The sequence below is a fragment of the Camarhynchus parvulus genome, chromosome 17 (assembly GCF_901933205.1).
Source record: "Camarhynchus parvulus chromosome 17, STF_HiC, whole genome shotgun sequence".
Classification (NCBI taxonomy): Eukaryota; Metazoa; Chordata; class Aves; order Passeriformes; family Thraupidae; genus Camarhynchus; species Camarhynchus parvulus.
In genome coordinates, this window is record NC_044587.1 from 9,657,273 (window position 1) to 9,678,156 (window position 20,884).

Sequence of the window (20,884 nt, forward strand, 5' to 3'; positions counted from 1 at the left end):
GGGGGCAGGCAGAGTGCCTGGAACTGTCCTGCTGGGTGGACCTCAGCTGGACAGAAGAAAATATTTTATAGATAAGGAACAATAAACAACCTTGAGACTGAGAAATTAAGAGTTTTGACTCCTTCTTCAAGTGCCGGGCTGGGAAAAAGAGACTTTTTAACTTTACTTGGGCAGATGCTTTAGTAGGGGTAAGCATCAAGATTCAGGGCCAGGCATAGTGGGGTATCTAATCCCAGTTTGGGCCCTGGCTTTCGTGGAGCTCAATTAATCATTGTTTTTAGATCTTCTTTGATGGGGAGGCCTTATTGGCATCTAGGGCTTGTGACAGCTCAGTTGCTTTTTAATCTTCTCTACTTGGATAACATGTGACCACTCTTTACACTGTTATAAGGTTAATTTGGGTCCCCTGTATGACCGTGGTGGCTGGCACAGGATTTACCAACCCTAGATCTGCTATGGCTAAGTCAAGTTTCCACTCATTGCTTAATATTAACTACTACTGAGTACCCTCCGAGGGTCACTGTGAGCAGCTGGAGACCCCGAGATACACCTTCCTCCTGCCCCCTGTGCAGCCCCTCTCCCATCAACCCCACACATCCTGCACTGCCACAGCAGCTCCTCTGCTCCCTGTGCTCCTGCAGGGCTGCCTGGCTGTGGGAGCCCTCACCTGACTGGAAGGAAATCTCGCTCATCATCATCCAGGTGTCAGCGAAGTAGAAGCGGCACAGGATGGCCTTGCCCACGCGCTGCTGCAGGGGCACGGTGACAAACCTGGCACTGGGGTTTTTGTCATCCAGCACCGTGGCCACCCCCACGGGCTCGGGCTCCCAGTCTGCGATCAGCCTGGGCTTGAACAGACACTCCACCCTCTGGAAGATCTTCACCCCCTTGGAGAACATGTTGTTGCAGTGCACCTGGGAAGAGGAGAAGGGATCCATCAGAGAGGAGATTTACTGGCACCTAAATCAAGCCCCAAGGGTGTTCCACTTAGGAAAACTTTCCATTCCCAGTATCTCCCTGTATGAATGCAGAATGAGTGACTTCCAGTGTGCAATGAGCACTCTGGGGAAAAAGCTGCTCTGAAACAGCTCTGAATTTTACCTGCAAAAGCTACATTAATGGTCAGATCCTGGCAGGCTCTTCAAAAGGCCCATATAAAAATCAATCCAGCAAATCTTTGATTGATTAATCAATGGTCAACTTTAGATTAGTACGATTAATCAATTTTGGGTACCCCTTAATCAAGGGTTACCCAAGGTTGATTAATCATACTAATCTAAAGCCTTGCAGACCAATTCTCTTTGAACATTTAACCTAAGAAGGGAAATGTTCTTAGTGTTAAAATGTAGGTATTATTCAAATTGCTTGACATAAGTTGCTGGAATTGTTAGGCCACAAGCTGAACTTTATCTGAACTACATGGCTCTGTTCTGCAAATCAAAGATGGATTGGAATGAGCCCTGGAGCTAATAATCTGGTCCTTAATAATAGTCAAGATGGATTGTAGTGAAACTTGTATGTAACAATCTGATCATTAATAATAGTTAGAATAACAAAGCTGCAGCTTAAATATTACTCAAAGATCAATAGCTGGGGTGGACAGCCCCACAGATCCTGGTCTGTGAACTGGAACAACCATGTTATAAAAATGAACTACTGAACCCATCAAATCCCCACAGAAACCAGTCTGAGAGGCCAGTGTGGAAACAATGGCACAGCAGCCATTTGGTAATGAAACAGAGAAGAGTAGGGAGAATCCAGACCCTGACACTGCTCTTGGATTCTTCTGTCCCTCCTGGCATGAGGGGTCCCAGGAATTTTTGTCCTTGATCCCTCTTTTGAGGGACCAGCTCGAGCTATGACATATCACAATTGATCTCTGCCATTAGATGAGAATTGTGTCCCAAATTTCTTTGCATTTAGAAACTTTTATCAGCTGCAGCCTAAGTTAATTCCTTCCAAAAGCCACAAACCAGGACAAACCCAAGCAGGTGTTCCCCTGACACACCCCTGCTCTGATTGCACACCTTGAAGACAACTAAGGGTCTGAATTTTAGGGAAACCATCACCTAAGCCTGCATCCATCACATTCTCCTGCTGGCTCAGCATCAGGTTGAATTCTGTTATGCTCAGAACCTGTTATGCCCAGAATCTGCAGTTCTGTTAAGATCAGGACCACAATATCTCAGCACTGTGGCCACTGACCAGCAACCAGAAGAAATAAGGTGATTCAAATCCTTCAGTATCCCTCAGCCTGCTCCATTCCCACAGCCAGAGTGGCCCAACCCTTCCCAGAGACCTCAGGAATGGTTTCCAAGTGACTGTGGAGTATTTGCCACAGTGACAGCAGCAGTTCCCAAATCCCCTACAGCCCTGAACCCCATTAATTGTTTGGCCTCTGCGAGGTCCTGCAGTGAAGCACTAATGAGGACAACAGGCCTGATGAGCAGCAAAAAGACAAAAGGAGGGTATTTGCAGATAATAAGGACCAGATGAAGCTTAGACAACATTATTCAATAAGGAAAAACAGTCATTCATAAGCAGGCAGGAAAGCCTGATGCCTGGAATATACAATTTGTGCCATATTTGGACAGGAGTTGGATCTGTTTCCATCCTGGACTGATACAGAGACATTTTCTATTGCAAACATCTCCTACTAAAGTCCAATTTTACAGCCTGCAAGCCTATGCAATGCAGTTGCAATGTTACTAACATTTATTTTTAATAGTTTCTTGGACACTGGGAAAGCCCAGAGGACTGGAATAAAACTATCAGATAAGAAGATGCAAAAATTATCCACAGACCACTTGGCCTGTACAAAAGAAATGCAAAGCTGAAGGAGGCAACATTCAATAAATAATGAAAATTAATTTATGCTAATCAGAACAGCTTTTTAATTAGATGCTAGATGAAGTAGCTGTTCTTATGATCTTATGTGTTTGGTTTATCAAGATGGTTGTGTTTATGAGACAGATTTTTGGAAAGCATCTGTCCCCAATTAGCATAGTGTGGGCTTGTGTATTATATTAATTTGATTAAACATTATCAACTTGTAAGTCTTACAAATCTTAAGGCACAAATTCTTCTGTTTTTCTAAGAGGAATGCATTCCTAAATCAAAATTATTTGCTGCTTTTTTCAATGACCTGAGGGAGACAGCAGAATCACCAGCAATAAAATTAAATAGGAGGGAGGCAGTTGCCTAAAATAATCTCAAGGACTGACTCATGTCAGGGTAGTGAACTCAGGGACAAAATTTAAGTGATGCTTTCCACACTGGACTTTTATCCTGGACACTAATAACTTGGAACTGATTTTTAGCATGATCCCAAAGCCTTAATGACCACTGGCTCCCTCTCTCTTGGCTTGGAGGATTAATATCATCACAAGATTCACAAACAAAGAGGAATCATCCAAAATCAGGAAATTGGTACCATTCTTTTATGCAATTTGATGGAAAGCCTGCATCCAGATCCAGATTCTGTACCAAAGAGTAATCAGCAAAGAAAGAAAGGATTGGGTGACTGCTCTGAAAATGACCCTTGGTCTCACCAGGAAGGCACTGAGAAATCTGCCAACTTAGTTTACTGAAGCAAAGATTAAAAGAGTGGTTTAATCATGGTTTAGAAGCAGAAGGTTCCTGAGAAGGCAGGGCTCTTTTTTTGCCAGCAAAAGTAGGCAAACAGCCAAGGGTTGCAAGTTAAAAATAGACAAAATAAAACCAGAGTAAGTAACCACCAAAACAATTTACTTAAGGATGTGGTGGGTTCTCCTTCATTTGAAATCTCTACAAGAAAAGCCACCAATCCTTTTTAAAAGATCCTGCTGTTTACTACAGATTCAAAGTTCAACTCGTGCTTTTCCTGTGTGTTTAAATAAATTCCCACAGCACAAGCACAGCCTGAGGCATCCAGAGAAATGTTTGGCCAAAATGGAAGCACAGCCACGTTCCTTTACCTCGAGGGTCAGTAAATCCTACATCCTAAATCCATCTCAGCTGCCTAAAAACTGCTTCAGGTGTCTGCTTTTTATTCCTTCAAGCCAAATACTGGGAGGAGAGCCTAAGCTCTGAAGAAGCAAGTGCTCAGCTGCTTCACCTGTCTACAGTGGAAAATTTGGGATATGTCCTGCTCAGATTCTGGATTCAGGAGGATACAGGAAGAGTTCTCAAGGCCAGGCTGGATGGGGCTTGGAGCAACCTGGTCTAGTGGAAGGTGTCCCTGCCTGTAGAAGACGGTAGAGCTTCAAAGTCCTCTTCTGCTTTGGGAAGAGTTCTCAAGGCCAGGTTGGATGGGGCTTGGAGCAACCTGGTCTAGGGAAAGGTGTCCCTGCCTGTGGAAGAGGGTGGAGCTTCAGGGTCCCTTCCAACCCATTCAGTGCTCCAAAGGGGCAACCTGGGAGCCCCCAGCCCCACAGGCTGTCCCCTGGAGAGGGAGCAGGCTGAGTTACCTTCATGGAGGTGAAGTTCCTTGGGCGGTCAAACTGGAACTCCATTTGCACGGCGCCCGTGCTGAAGCTCTCGTTCCTCCAGCCCACGTAGTCATAGCCCGGCCACACGCGGTACTGGTGGCTCTGGGTGAAGTCATCCAGCCCCAGCACTCCATCTGTGAGCTGGCCCAGCCCTCCATACAGGTGCCTGGCCAGGGAGAACCAACAGTCAGCCAGAGCTCCAGTGGGAAACCACATGCATCTTTCAACTGGTTCCACTGGAATGTCCAAAACTTCCATTTTCCTGCTCTTGACCCATCCTGGGCAAGAACTCGCTCACTGCTCTCATGCAGCACCACCTGGATGTTGTTTGGGCTGGGATTTTAGCATCATTCCCAGCTTGGGGAAAGGCAGAAGTTTTTGAACTGCTGTGAAGGACCAACAGCAAAGCTGAGCTACAGGCAGAGCCTCTGGAGAACAAAAACAGACACTGGAAAATGACACTGTGTGTTCTGCCAACAGAGCTGGAGCTGCAGCATCTCACCATGCATGGCAGGAACACTGCTCCATCCTCTGCTGGGGGAACCTGTGGGGAACATCCTGCAGGCAGGCACAGAAAGGCAGGAAAGTGGGAAGTGAGACCGTGGGCAGCTCATGAGCCTCAGCCAGGCCTAACCAGGATCATTTCTGGCATTGTTCCTAAGAGAAGAGTGTTACTGGCTCTTTCCAAGGCTGACTGGACTCTTTACCAGGACCCTGCCTCACTCCACTCCTGTGTGAGGGTGCAGAGCCCCTCAAAGAGTTTCCCAGCACTGTTCCAGAGTAGAAGATGCCAGACTGGCACAATTCTGACCCCTCTGCAAGTCCTTGGCTCTGCAAGTCCACCCCAGGTGAGCCCTCCTGTCACTAGAGCACAGGTACAGGTGCCTTTGAACTCCAAGCCAGGATTAACAGCTGGAAGAGGCAGATTCCTACCAGTCAGGCACATGAACTAGAGGTTAAGTAGTTTCAAAGAGTCCTGGCTTAGCAGCTTGGGTTTTGTGCCTACATCTGCTGCTCCCTGACAGTCCCAGGGACCAGCTGTCCACCAGACCCAGGTTCCTAAGTCGGTGCTGGACATGCAACACCTATTCTGTACATAAAAACCTTTTTTTAAAAACATCCAAGCTCTACTGTGCCAGCCCAGCTTGAAACCATCAGATATTTATATATCAAGACATTGTTACCCAGCATTTTCCAACATCCTACAAGCATGAAGAAGTGTTTGGGTGTTGCCGTAAGTTGGACAATCATACAGAAAGGCTTCATAAAATCAGACCTGCTCTCCTTGTCAGGCTAGCCCTTTGTAAGTCCCTGTGTGAGAGCAGTTCATTAGCATAACAATCTATTCCTGGGTGAAAAACAACCTACACCTGTATAAACTGTTTTTACACTGTTAGATAGAAAAAAATAAAACTATCTCTCACAAAGAACTTTTCCTGCACATATACACCAAGGGGTTTGAGTGACCAATCAATACAGAATAACAACATGTTACTAACCAATAAAGTAATTGGCAAGAAAGCTGCTAACCAATAGGAGTGACACACGAGGTCTGCAAAACTGTATAAAAAGGAGTTATGTGAGTAAAGAATGGACTTTTTCCACCATGAAAAACTGGAGTCCTGTGGGATTTGTTCCAATATTTGGGATACAAGGTACCAGTGACAGGGTGAGTAGGAAAGAATTTGTCCAGTGACAGAGAGAGAACAGGACAGCTTCTCCCACCTGCGTTCCTGGTAGCCATCGTAGGTCGAGTCATTCAGATAAACGATGGGGAAGCCAGGAGCTGCTATTGTCCCTCCTTCAGGGATGCTGTAGGATGCCAAACCATCTGAAAAAGAAGGCCATGCATCTCAGAAATACAGCAGCAGCATCACCTGTGTCCATGTGACATTTCTATATGTGACACAGACCAACAGCAGCAGTGCCAGGGATCCCCTCTGCACACCTCGGGGGGCAGGGGAGCCCCAGGCAGGGCTGCTGTGCAGTGCCAGGATGGGGAAGTATTGTAAATCAAAGGCAATTCTGACAAAGGGGAGAGAACGATGAGGAGGACTCTATCAGAAGGCTAATTAATTACTTTATTATACTATATTATACACATTTCATCTAAACTGAATCTGCCCTGCACTCACTCTGCACACACCTGCTCACACTGCACCGAATCTCCCGACACACACACACACACACCTGACCCTGATAGGCCAAGGAAATAAAACACCATCACTTTGGATAGACAATTTCCATATTTCATTCTACTTTGGCACAACACAGGCACAGCGAGCGATAAGAATTGTGTTTTCCCTTTCTCCGAGGTTCAGAGAACGTGAATCTCAGAAATCCTCGGGAAGAACTGTGCCTTGCTTTTCTCTGTGGAGAGAAAGGTGGCAGCAGGGAGGGGCTCACCGTGCCAGACGCAGCCGTAGAGCTCCACCCTCATGCACACGGTCATGGGCGCCTTGGTGACGGGGATGAGGCGCACGAAGCGCGCGATGATGGGCGGCCGCAGGTCCTTCAGCACCACGTCGTAGGTGTCCGTGTTCCCTTCGATCACCTGCAGGACACAGAGCCTGAGCTGACACCTCTCTGCTGGAACCCAGGACATCCTTCTGGCCGCCCTATCAGGGGGCTCAGAGACCTTGGCACCAAAGACACCTATGTCTTTGATTTTAACCCATGGAGAAAATCACCAACTTTATGTGAAGATTTACAAGCCACGAGAGTTTAAGTAGAATGATAGTTTGTTGCGGTATGATGTCATGGTTTGCCTCAGATACCCCGGGATCCTCTCTGAAGATTTCTTCCCCAGGTGTGTCAATCACCTCTCCTTCCCACACCCTGAGCCCTCCCAGCACTGTCTGTCAATCCTGGCATTCCAGAAGGGCACTGAGTGATTGGCAGATTCAAAGGATGCCCTCTGCCCCTGGGGGGCATTGGGCCATCCAAGTGTCCTCTGTCCCTTGAGACTTCCCCCCTTGGTTGGTTGTCCCCCGTGTTCCTTCCCTGCCCCTCTCCCCGGGGTTAAAAGGAACAGCAACTACACGGTTCACAGAGTTCTGTTGGAGCTGGTGCTGCATTCAGAGGCCTGTGGGCCAGAATAAAGCTCTGGATCCAAACCCTCCATCAGAACCGACTCCTTTCCTTCACCATCGCCTTAAAGCTTCTCCACAGAGGGAAACCTGAGCTCCTGCATGCCTGGACTTGTCCCCAGGTGCCCAGCAGCAGCCCCCAATCTGAGCCTGGAGCAGCACAGCAGCCTTTGCCCACTGCATTGCCAGAGGAGCAGCTTTCTGCTGCCCTGCATTGCCAGAGGGAGCCCAGGCCCATCTGCAGCAGCCCTGGAGCTGCAGAGGAAAACTCCCCCCTTGTGCAGGATCCCTGCTCCAGCAGCAGCACAGCTGGCACTGCAGGAGGGCTGAGCCCCCATGGGATGGGGCTGTGCCACCCCTGACACACAGGGGGGCAGGGACTGCTCTGACTCTGGCAGTGGGGGTTTTCTGCTGTTTTGTATTACTGCACTGTATTTTAATTTTCCTAGTGAAGAACTGTTATTCCTACTCCCGTATCTTTGCCTGAGAGCTCCTTAATCTCAAAATTATAACAATTCCAAGGGAGGGGGTTTACATTTTCCATTTCAGGGGAGGCTCCTACCTTCCTTAGCACACACCTGTCTGTTCAAACCAGACAATTACCAGGATGAGGAGGCTGTGCCCTGCAGCCCAGGCTCACTCACCCTCCCTCCCTGGCGGTTCCTCCAGGAGATCCAGCGCTCCCCGTTCCGGCTGTAGTCGATGCGGTACGCGCGCGCAAACTCCTTGCCCGTGGCACGGGCGTGCCGGCCCTGGGTGCCCACCAGGGTGATGAAGAACAGCTTGTGCAGGTCAATCTGCAGGAACTGCACATCTTCAGGCTCCAGCAAACCAGCTGGGCACCAGGCTCCATCCCCCTCTTCCCTCTGTAACCTGAGAGGAAAATCACACACGTTAAAAGGAGTCAGACTTCCCACGCAGAACTTTGAGGACTGGGAGGAGGCAACAAAACCAGCAGTGGCTACCAAATACCTCTGCCCTTTGGGATGATGGTCAGCTGAGACTCAAATCCTACAGGTTTGCCCTATACAGAACAGCTCCTCAGTCCCAGATACCTTTCATTTACTACTTGGAGTAATTTCTTCCCCAGACATGAATTTCCACATTGATCAGAAACAACCCTGCTGCTCAGTAGGGAACTGCTGGCTGCTCTGTAGTACCTTGCTGCTCAAGTGCATCCTCACTGCTCCTAAACCCCACATGGTAAGGCCTGAACTTCTGCTTGACTACCTCCTGCAGCTCGACAAAGCTCAAAGATGAGCCATCTTAAAAATACATTTTAGCAAGAAAAGATCTGTTTGAAATTATTCTGGGTCATTCCAATGCATATTTCACATTTCCTGCAGTCATCAGAGCTGCTGGTGGTGCAGGATGCTGCTAGGAGAGTGGGGGGAAGGTCTCTGCTCCTAAGCTGAACATTGCGAGAGCTGTAGTTGTGACAAATTTATCTGCACACCAAAAATGTGTGAATTTTTTAGCACAGGGATTTCTTAGCCAACAGCAAGCCCTTGAAGTGCTCTTGGCTTTCAGAGAGCAACCCCATCTCCAGCTGATGGGATCAGTGAGGGCAGCAGGGAAGGTGGTACCCAGGAGGAGACACTGAAGGTCAAGGCTCAGGCCAGAGAAGATTTTAATCCCTGGCTGGTCAGCTGCTTGTGCAGGACTTTCTTACACTGGAATAACAAGTAAAGCTCCAAAAAAGGCAGGAAGGGTGACTGGAGTGACAGGGACAGCTCTGACCTCTAACCACATGAGGTCAGCTTCATGCCTTCACCCTGTGGACATCCAGCAAGGACAGGATGGTAACAGATGGCAAGTGGTGCCCAAAGTGTTTGCAGCACTGGACATAAGCCACACTCAGAGGAAAAATCTCCCAGCTTTCAGACCCACAGGCCTGCTCAAACACTATTCAAAACACAGCACACAGCATCACTGCCCTACCACGGGCTAAGAAAAAAAATATTTGAGCACTAGGAGAATTTTATTATTTTGGAGTGCCTGAATTCATCACAAAAATGTAAGTATCATAATCAACCTGAAATTTCTATCTGACTTGCACCAAAGCTGTAGGAATGTTTGATATCATCACTACAAACCATTCCAAGGAAACTCACATTGACAACTCTTTTATGAAACATCAGTTAACAGCTTTGAGAGAAAGAAAATTACCAAAAAAAATGAAAAGAAAAGCTTATGAAAAAAACTGTAGGCCTCCTTGACAGTGAAGAAAATAACTGAGCTGCTTGCTTAACAATTCCTTAACTCTGCATTTCCAAGGTTTTGGATGCAGAGTGAGCACAGCCCATTTCCTCAATAGGATGCTGTTGAAAAGTTCATCCTTGTAAAGGATTTCCTATGATTTATTTTAAAGCACTCCACAAGAATCCCAGGGGCCCTGTCCCTGGCTGACCTGTAAGTCACAAATCCTTTGGAGATTTATTCAGAGTGACTGAAAGATGGGCTCAGAGGCAAGCCCTGAGCCTGCAGTCCCATCCCCTGCTCACAGCAGGGCAGCTCCAAGGCTGCCCTGTGTTCCTCAAGGCCTGGTACAGCCAAGTCCCCAAACACTGAGACACCACCACCTCTCTGGGTCCTCCTCCCACCACTTCATCCTCATGGAGAAGGATTTTTTCCCCTTAATATTTAACCAGAATTTCCTGTATCACAGCTGTGACCACTGCCATGGCCTCCTGGCCTTTCACTGTGCACTACCCAGACTGAATACAAAAAGCAGCAAACAAGGTTTTAAGGGTGGGGGATTTTCTTCCTCAACCACATCTTGGGTATCTAGGGGACAAAAAGTAAGAATGTGCTCTTTGTTGACAAAGTGACAAAACTATCTTTTGTTTTCTTAAAAAGGAAAAAAGCTCAAAAGTTTTTCTCTTTAATTATTGAAAAGGACACCTCATAGGACTTAAGGGACTTCACTTTAAACTTCAGGAGGTAAAAAGTTTCGCCTGAGCAATTTCGTAGAGATAAAAAAGACAACAATAAAACTAATCACTTTTGTGAAGTGCTTTACTAGGAGCAAAAACCTCTTGCACCTAGCTCAGTTTTTCTCTGTAAAGAGTTTTGTTATTCTGCCTTTTTAATAAAACCTTTCTGTTTCAAACACCACCAGAAAAGCCATACTGCTAATTTGATGCCTTCTAAAGCAGCTGAGCTATCTTAAGTGTGATATAGTTCTCCAAAAGCTTGTAAGACCTGGCTCAAGGAGACCCTTAAATGAAAAAAGGATGAAATTAGAAGTGAGAGGTGAACCCACCGTGCATACTGGGGCCCTGTGGAGTCGTACCACTGGCTGGAAGCAGTGATGTCCTCGTCCCTGATGGTGCCCTCGTGCATCCCCAGGGGGTAACGACAGATGGCTGCAAAGGGCAACACAGGCAAGCAAACAACAAAGGTCAGCACTCATCCCTTTTCAAATCACCAGGCAAGTTTAATTAAAAGGCTATCACATCTAGAGAATAAATATGGTAATGCTAAAATGCAAAAGAATGCAAAAAAAAAAAGTGAATGCAAAAGAATGCAAAAAAAATTTATTAAATACATAATAATTATCACAAATTGAAATTATAAGTAATGCATTAGACTAACAATATCATTCAGCAGAGCCCAGCAAGGCAAAAACTTTACAAAGAAACATTTTAAGAGCATGAAATCCCAGAAATCCCAAAATTATATTATTGTTACTGTTGAATGGGCCCATTTTACAATGGGAAATTATTCATCAATAATGATGTGACATAAAAAGGAAGGATTTGACCAAGATTTTTCTTCCCCTGGAGAACAAACTGGATGCTTGACTTGTGCTCAAATGGGAACAGTTATTACCCTCACCAGTTCAGATACAGGGGAGAAGTTAAACAGCTATTAGAGATGACAAGTCATGGAAACGTCTGCTTTGTCCTGCCACTGCAGGCTGCAGTTCCCATCTGACCCTGAGCCCCTGTCCATCCATCCTGCCTCATCCCAGCCTGCTCCTGCCCCAACTGGAGCCAGCACTTCACCCAGCCTGGGAATGCTCTCAAACCTGGTGCCTCCATGGAGCACAGACACACCTGGCTCAGGCCATGCATCTCCACAGCTCCCCACACCAGAACCCTGCAGATGCAGCTGACAAATCCCAGCTGGCCTCCAGGTTCCCTCTCCTGACAGTTTTTAAACATGTCCTGGAATATCAGAGATGTTTGGGCAAACTCTAAATCTGAATGTATTCACTGCCAGCCACAGGAGCAGCTCTGGCTGCCTCTCCCTCAGGCAGGGCTGCCCTGGGTGTCCTCCTGGGTTCCCAAAATCCCAGATGGGCTGGGTTGGAAGGGACCTTGGAGACGATCTCCTGCCACCCTCGTACCAAACCTGGACACAGCTCAACAGGAGCTGCACTTCAAGGGTCCTCCTGGGTCCCTTCCAACTCAGGAGATTCTGGCATTCCATGAAATCCATTCAGCAGGCTCAGAAGCTACAAGACAAGACAGAGGCATGAAAACCTGAATGCTGTTATCACTACACAGGATAAAGCACCTCAGGTTGAATCACTGACAGATCTGATGTAGAAATGTTTGCAATCAGAGGGTGGGGCTTCAACAGGGTTTGCCTGCAGCTGTTAGGCACTGGATCAGTGAAATGTGTGATGTGCTAAGCATTCCTAAATCACGGGGTAAAGGAGATAGCTGGTGAGGTGACAACATTCACTAATGATACCAGGTTATTTAATATTAAAATATTCAATATTTTAAAAATTCAATATTTAAATAGTAATAAACATTAACTATTTATTTAATAAATTTAATACTTAATATTGTTAAATGTTAAATATTAAAATTAGTATATTTTAATGCTTTTTTTTTTAATCATGGGAATACCTATAAAACAAACTAGAATTAGCATTACAGCACTGCCTGTATCCATGGCCAGATGCCAGGCAGATAAGGAACAGAGCTCTTGCTCCTCCCTTTCATCATCAAAAGGCAGAGAAGGCAACATAGATGATGAAGGAAAGATCTGCACTCGTCTTTACAAAAGGGATTACTGAAATATTACAAAGATAATTTCTATTGAACAACAGATATCCTTGCTGTCTCAGAACACCAGAACCAGGATGAATCAAAAGGTCAGGTAGGAGAGTTCAAAAATAGAATATAAATCCTTAACCTATTAAACACTCCAATGCCAGTTTCCCATGAGTTCAAAAAAACAGCTGAAGAAACTCTCAGCCACCACAAGCAAATAAATACCCAAGCAGTGGCTCTGGAGGCTGCAGGGAGCTGAGGGCATCCCTGGGGTAAAGCTCTGCTGTGTGCCAGCCCAGCCAGAGCCAGAGGGATGGGGCCAGGCCACTGAGCTGGGGGACCCTGGTACCACCCACGGGGTGATAGCAGTTTCCCCTCAGGTGAATTCAGTGTGGTGTCTGTCTCCCTGGAGTCAATCAACCAGACAGCAGTGGAGAGGCCTCTACATGACACGTGGATGGCACCTGGACAAACCAACATTCAGCCTGGGGTTGGTCAGGGGGCCTGAATTCCCTGGAGGGAACTGGTGTCTGCTGGGATCCAGCCAGGAGCCCCAGGCACTGCTCCCACCCTGCACAACCAGGTTATATGGGAGCCAAACCAGCCCAGGCTGTCTTCATCTCACCTGTCCATGCACACCCTGATCTGCTGCTGAGCTGTGGGTGTGCACAGAGATGTTCCAAAAGGGTGAGGTCAGCATCAGAGAGCAGAAAGTGCTTTTTGTGCTGCTGCAGTGGCAGTCCTGTGTGCTCACACCTTATTTAAAGGTCAGACACACACTGGCCAGCAGTGCCAGATGGAGAGCTGCCCGGGGAGGACTCTGGGGGACTGAGTCTTCGTGCAACGCTGCACAAAACCCATTTGGTCACAACCCCAGGGCTGGCAGCAGAAGCCAGAGTGTCCTTGGCATTGAGGAATGCACTCTGAGCGTGGCCACAGCTCTCACCAAAACCAGCAGCATGAGGCTCTCACCAAATGCACCTATTTGGAGCAAAACCATCCCTGGGTTCTGTTCAGGTGGCACCAGGACACTTTACTGGGCACTCAGGAGAGCCTGGGGCTCAGAGAGGTGGCCCAGCTTGTCTGTCGGGGAAGCAAGACAAGAGACTCAGCAGGACCCTGCTGCACAGGTCTGAAATCAGCCCCAAAGCAGCCCCTGTGGGTTATAAGGCAATGAGGACATACTTCAGGCTGCTCCTGGAGCACATCAGGAGGGCAGGATAAGCCATGGAGCCTGTGGCACCAGAGCCAGGAGCACCAGCTGGGCCAAGGTGCTGGAATCTGTCTGGGAAGAGCAGGGCCAGCCCCAGGCAGAGGCACCGGAGCAGCTCGGGGAGCTGAGGAAGCAAAGCTGCCTGAGGATGGCACAGGCAGAGCTGAGAGGTGTGGGGGTTATTTCTGGATGGAAGATTCCTGCAGGAATCACAGAGCTGTGCTCAGAGCCCAGCCACCTCCCTGGAGCTGGTGTGGAAGAGCTGTTCCTGCACCAACCACCATCCAAAGGAGCCTGCACAGGGCTGGCCCTGCTGCCTTCCCTCTCCTCTGTGAGGTTTGGAGCAGATGGCAGCCCCAGTCCCAGGCTGGGTGTGTGTGTGGTGCAGGGAATGCTGTGCAACAGGGAGCACAGGAATGCTGCTGAGCTCCCACACAACCCTCACTTCACTTCTGGCTGCTTGCAGCACAACCTCAAACCTCTGCAAACATCCACAGGCCAGAGCAGGGTCAGAGCCAGCCACAAAGGGCTCCAGACAAACAGAGGCAGCCCCAGCAGAGCCAGCACAGGCCCTCAGGGTAGCACTGCTGCCTCACTGGAAAAGGATTAAACTCATTTGTTTCACGGACTGTCTCCAGCTCAAAACACCTCATCACAGGAATTTTTGCAACACATTGCAGACCATTATCTTACTCATCTCCATCCTGGCTGTCTCCTGCCAAATGCTGTAGGATAAGAGGTCCTGCCCTCCACAGGGACTCAGGCTCATATCCCTATCTCCACCCTATCTTTGTGCCAGGTAAGGTTTACATCTGTCCTTCCACACTTGTCTCTCCAGAATGCCCCTTGCTGGCTGGACAGCTGGGGCTGATGCTTTGCAAACTGGAAATTTGTTTTCCACAGCGAGCACAGAACCTCTGAGCCACTCTGGAGCGAGGTTTGCTCTGCAGAACACACAGCCAAAGTGCTGGAGGGAAATTCAGAGCCCAAGACAGGCCTGGGTGGGCAGAGAAAGGAGGATGGTCCATGTGCCTGGCCTTCTGGGACTGGCAGGAGTGTCCCACCCCAGCACAGCTGCCCAGGAATATCTCAGTCCAGAGGACATTTGGGAACTACATCAGTGATTATCTCTACGTGCAGCCCTCACACTCAATCCCCAGGAGAGGCAAAGAAAGGAGAGAAGGAGCACACAGGAGGTGGGAGAGGAGTCCCCTCCCAGCCTGGCAGCTCCTACCAGGGTTGACTTCGGCGCCAGAGGGCTCAGGCAGGGAGGCCAGCAGCAACATGCAGAAGATCATGGTAGCAACTGGAGGTGCTGCACAGGGTCAGACGAGTCCTTCAAAGGCAGCAGCTGCCATCTACATCTCTGAAAGACAAAGCAAAGAGAGAGGATGAGTCCTCCAGAGACAGGGCTGCTCTGTGTCATTGCCTCGTGATGGGCTGGGCAATCTTCCCTGCCTTCAGGAGTGCCTTTGACCTCAGCCCTGCTCTGCTCATCACCAGATCAGAGGCTTAGAAAGGAACCAATGATCACTTGACTGTCCACACCACCCCTAAAGCTCCCAGTGCAATCCATCTGCCAGGCCCTCAGCTGCCTGGCTCCTGGGTGGATGGATGCACACGTTTAACTGCAATTAAACAAGTCCAGTGCAAAGCAATCTCTCCCTCATCAATACTTCACTTTCCTTACTAAATTAACCAATAGCTACAAATGAACCCAGGCAGTCCAACCAGGCTCCCCAAGCAGGCTTTATCCACCTAAACCTTGGCACCAAGCAGCCAAGCAGGCACCTTGGAGCTTGCCACACAGCTTTAAGATAAAGGTCCAGAGAAGGGTGAAAATAATCTCGCCCTGCACGTCCACACTGCTGCCAAAAGTGCACGTGCACTCACCCAGGTGAGCACACTTCATTTCCTGTTTGGAAATAAGGAAAATAGCAAAGGCCTAAACACTGGCAATTTCATTGGAAAGCCATGATAACACCTAAAGGAACAGGAGGTCAGATCAGCAGTTTTGTGAATTCTTTGTGCCCACATTCACTACAAAGAGCCTTGGGAGGCTCCATACTGGAGGATAATTTCACACAAGGCAGGTTAGGGGCTCTGTCTCATCATGGAATGCCAGGAGAAAAGAAAACAGAACAAATCAATAAATGTAAAGTTGCCAGGGCCCAAAGCTGTTTGCTCAAGAATCCTCGGAGTTTTAGTAACAAGGCAACACTGAATGTTGAGATTTGCTAGTGAAGGAGGAGAGGCTATAAAAGGTTCCACCATTGTGGCAGTGCATGCATGCATGCAGGAGCATCAGATGCCATTAGCTCAGAGATTGGTAACAAAAGGCTCTTTTTCCTCCCAACATAATTAAACTGTACAAGTCACAGCCCTGAGCTGCCGTGGATACCCAAGGAATACAGCTCCTTAAACCCAAAGGTAAAACCTTTGGCTTGGGAAATCCCCCCAGCTGCAGATTGCTGGACACCCAGAAGCTAAATCGGGGTTAGAATCACTGGAGCTTGCCCTGTTTTTATTCTCTTTCCTAAGGACATGCTACTGGCCATTGTCCCTGCTGGATTCCATCAGAAAAGATGGCTCTGAGCCTGAAAAACAACTGAGGGCCTTCTTGGGAAGGGAGCCAAGCACGCAGGCAGGAGGGGGAGCTAATGCTGGGTAGCTGTGCCCAGCCAGGCAACCAAAAATCCCCTTAAAATCACCAGGCCCCTCCTGCCCCTGGCTCCCCACACGAGCACCCTGGCTGGGAAGGGGCTGTGATCCCATGGCAGCCCCTGTGGTGAGCCTGCAAAAGCAAAGCACACGCCCAGAGCTCAGCAGGAGGGTCTGGTGACCACAGAAGAGGTTTTGACCAAGCACTCTGCAGCTGTCTGTGCATGCCAGGCCATCCTTTCCTCCTGGAATGGAAGGAGGTGAATTAAGTATCCTCAGAAGATGTCCAGGAACAATCAGGAGGAGTGGATGGCATCTCCTAGCATTCCATAAAGGAATTCAATGGGGAAGAAGCAAAGCCAATAATTGAGGCAATATCTGATACTTGAAGAAATAAGAGGCTGGGAAGTGTGATTTCCATTTTTCTGGCTCCAAAACAATGGTAGAGCTTTTCTCTTTGCCTCAGAGTTAATCTGAGAGACCTCAGCCCCAGCAGCCTTCCCCAGGAGGACATGCAGTTCTCGTTTGGACCAAACAGAATTTGGTAATGAAAACACTTAGCAGAAAGAATTGCTGCTGAAAACACATTGATTTCTACTATCCCAGGGCAGACTGCAACTCCCACAGAGAAGAGACTTTGTGTACTCAACTGGAAGGAAACTTTGTAGAGAAGTTTTGGGGCAGTTTGAAGATGGCCTGGTGGGTGTTAATTTATGCAGGTGATTTGCTAAGGTGTGCTGGGAGCTCCTAAAGCAGGACCTGCAAAGGGAACTGCAGAGAATTCAGCACTGGGGGAGACAGTCCTGTGGCAGGACCTGAGAAAGGGACATGTCACCAACACCAAGGCTTTAACTTGAGCCACCTTCCTGCAGGAGGTGATGGGAGCTCAGCAGAGACCTGTGGTGGTGCCCTGGCCATGGCCCAGAGCAGCTGCACCACAGGGCTCAAGTCTGGCATAGATCCTTCCTGTGGGTGCCCAAGCTGAACCAGCCACTTGTTGGATTTGGCATAGAGATGGGGCAACTGAGAGGTGTTTTAAAAACTTTTATTCGATTTTAGCCTCATGTGAAGGATGATACAATACAGATGTTATAAGTCACGCTATAACAATCAGAAGTTAATTATTTTGTAATTATAATATATTATAAACAGTTTTAATCACACTATGCTATAAATACCTTAAAACCAATTATCTGAAATTACCCCTACTAGTGAGTCCTACTACAATACATCTTTCATAATTCTATTTCTCCAAAGCATCTAGTCTTATTTACAAAGCTATCCTTTGAAACTTGTTTCTAGTTCAATTTCTCTCTCAACAGTATCTGCCTTATTCTATAGTATTTTAAAGTTAATATTTCTTATCTCAAAGTCTACATACTATGTAAACTTTCTATCAGGTTTTAAGAATTCTCTACAAATTCATTTCCCACAGCCACTGATCAGAGCTTGTTGAGGAGGCTCTGGAAGGAGAAGAGCAGCTTGGAGATGTGTCCCAGGTGACTTCTGAACTGCATTTAAACCCTCCCAACAAGGAGCCCTCAAATGGCCAACAACACCACACACAGACTGCACACCCCCATCCTCCCTCCAGAGCCGGGCAAACTGTGTGAGCTTCGGGCTGGCTCCACCAAAGCACACAGGGATTTCTCTCCAACTTGTCCAGGAATAAGGGGAAAGATGGCTGGAAAGCACTGAAACAGGCACTGTGGTTAGGCTGAGGGCCCAAGCCCCACTGCTGGAACAAGAAAGAAATGAGAGCAGCCCCAGACAGCAGTAAATGTTCAAATGCCTCTGTTTATCACTTGGTCCAAAAGCCCAGCAAAGAAGGATCAAGAGCAGGGCATCATCATCCACCCTCTGCATGAGCACAGCACTCACAGCCCAGCTGGGATGGGCTGCAGGCACTGAGGGGCTCACCTTGACACTTAACATGAGGACTTTCCTTTGATAACAACAGTTGTGCTGTGCCCCCTTGTCCTCTCAAAATGACAACAGCCACCAGTGTCACAGCAACCGAATAAATGCACCACAAGCACCACCATTATCTCATCTGAACAAGCACCACAAGGGAAATGCCCATTTGTTTTATGACACCTTTTGTACTGCCACAGAGCCAGTCACATCATCATCACATTCAGGTGGTTAAATAAGGATGTAAAATATCAGGAGGAAGGAAGGAATGAGGTGTGGGGACAAAGGAAGTCACACAGAAATGCCCAAGCACCATTTCAGCTCCTGCCACCCAACCAGCACTGGAGAAAAGGTACAAACTGGGGAGCACAGACAGGTATAGGTGCCACCTGAGAACCAGGGGCTTCTCAGGACTTGATGGGCACATGGACCTCTGCAGGTCCACAAAAATAGCGTGGTTTGGGGGAACTGCAAGCCAGAATTAGAAGATGCAGCCATAGAGGCCAGTCTGGCCTCCAGGAGAGGAAAGAAAAGCTCCAGAGCTGATCTAGAGCTCACCTGTCAGCAGCTCTGTGCCTACAAAAGCTGGCTTTGAATTGGGCCCTTGCTTAAAGGGTATCCAAGACAAGCAGGATGAATCCTCTACGGATGTGTCTCCATTGCTGACAGAAGAAAAGGCTGGTCTGGACTAGCCCTGTCTCCCCCGGTTTGGTACCATGAATTCTCACCTTTGTGTGTGGCAGAGGTGAACATTTCCAGCAGTGCAGCCCTGCCCAGGCACCTCAACAGCTGGTTCAGACTCTGCTGGGTTTGTTTTCCCCACCACATTTGGCTCCCAGTGCTAGATCACCAAAGTGCCTGTCAGCGAGTCCTGGGGGAGGTGATGGACAGAGGGAGCAAACATTGCCATTTCTCAGCTGCTGCAGTGCTAAGCAGGGTCAGCAAGAGTGGTTTTCCCCCTCCAGAGGGTGAAATATTTTCAGCCCCACTCAGGAGCTCCAGCTGCAGAAATCACTGTTTGAAGAACTACTGGTGTTGGTTGGTGCTGAGTCTCAATCTCATCCAGGAGCAGATTGGATTCCCAAGTTGTACACTTCCCAGAGCTAGGACACACTGGAATTACTACTCCTCTGGAATTAAACCCCTCTGTACAAACTGCTTGGGAATCATCTTACTAAGGACTTTTCCTGTGTAAATGGCTCAATACTTTTCTTTCAGCTCCATTAGTCCTTTGCTGTACTCATGCCTATCTTCCCACCCCGCCCACACATACACACCAAGTGCCAAAACTACAGCACAAGCCTGAAACCAGTAAAAACAGGATTAGCAACATCCTCTGAGAGGCAAGAAAGTGTTAAACTCTGTTCCCAGGCCCGACTGGATCAAGTTGCTAATTGCTAACAGCTGGCTGCAGGAGAATAAAATCCTGTTACAATCATTGGGAGAGTGGAAAAAAATCTACTTGTTGAAAAACTCACCAAGAAATGCAAAAGAGGGCACTTTTCTCCAATAAACCCAGCAGATAGCATGCCTGAAAAGCCAGTCCATGCCTCCACGGAGGAGCAGCTGGCTGTGACCCAGGGCACAGCAAAGGCCCAGCGAGCACAGGAGGGAGCTGTTCTTCAGTGATGTGCATGAGGAAGGTGGGACTTGGAGCTCCTCCAGGCCCTGCTCTCCCTCCAGAGATCCATTACAGAGGTCTGGCATGTTTGCAAGCCTCTCTAGATCCCAACTGAAACAGGCATTTGTTTTAACTGGTTCCTTTGCAGATCATTATCCCGGAGTGAGACCTGAGGGTTTGCTGCAGGAATCCCATTCCAGATGCCCAGAGCCACACCAAGAAACTCCACAAGACACAGAGTATCACACACAGAGCTCTGTGTACAACAGGAGAGGCTATCCTGAATCACAGCATCCTCAGAAGGGGTCCAGGAACAATCAGGAGGAGTGGATGACATCTCCTAGCATTCCTAAAGGAATTCCATGAGGAAGAAGCAAAGCCAATAATTGAGGCAATATCTGATGCCTGAAGAAATAAGAGGCTGGGAAGCGTGATTTCCATTTTTCTGGCTCCAAAACAATGGTAGAGCTTTTCTCTTTGCCTCAGAGTTAATCTGAGAGACCTCAGCCCCAGCAGCCTTCCCCAGGCTGCACATACAGCTCTGGTTTGGACCAAACAGAATTTGGTAATGAAAATGCTTAGCAGAAAGAATTCTGATCACTTTTTAAAATGTTCTGCTTAGTTTACAATTCAAATACTGGCACAAAATTGACAAAAACAGAGCAGGGCTGCTGGCCAGAGAACATGGCCACCCCCTCCAGCAGAGCTGCTGGAGGGTGAAGGATGGACCAAGCCATGCTGCTTGTGCAGGAGCCCCACGAAAATAGGGCAACAAATTTCCCCTCAGGTGAGCTCTGAGTGTGGTGTCTCTCTCCCTGGATTCAATCAGCCAGGCAGCAGTGGAGAGGTCTCTACGTGACACGTGGATGGCACCTGGACAAACCAAGTGCCAACAGTGACACCAA

General features: G+C 48.1%; 1 protein-coding gene across 2 annotated transcripts in view; it reads right to left on the reverse strand.

Moving 5' to 3' along the window:
* LOC115910796 (discoidin domain-containing receptor 2-like) overlaps positions 1 to 20,884 on the reverse strand; it is a 61,123-nt gene that overhangs the window by 18,363 nt on the left and 21,876 nt on the right. For both annotated transcript variants that reach the window (XM_030961235.1, XM_030961234.1), the window contains exons 2-8: positions 15,018 to 15,149; positions 10,824 to 10,926; positions 8,203 to 8,431; positions 6,876 to 7,023; positions 6,195 to 6,300; positions 4,449 to 4,635; positions 668 to 914 (exon numbers count right to left, since the gene is read on the reverse strand). In XM_030961235.1, the coding sequence (XP_030817095.1) occupies positions 668 to 914; positions 4,449 to 4,635; positions 6,195 to 6,300; positions 6,876 to 7,023; positions 8,203 to 8,431; positions 10,824 to 10,926; positions 15,018 to 15,081 (1,084 nt within the window). In that variant the 5' untranslated portion in view covers positions 15,082 to 15,149. The remainder of the gene's footprint in view (positions 1 to 667; positions 915 to 4,448; positions 4,636 to 6,194; positions 6,301 to 6,875; positions 7,024 to 8,202; positions 8,432 to 10,823; positions 10,927 to 15,017; positions 15,150 to 20,884) is intronic.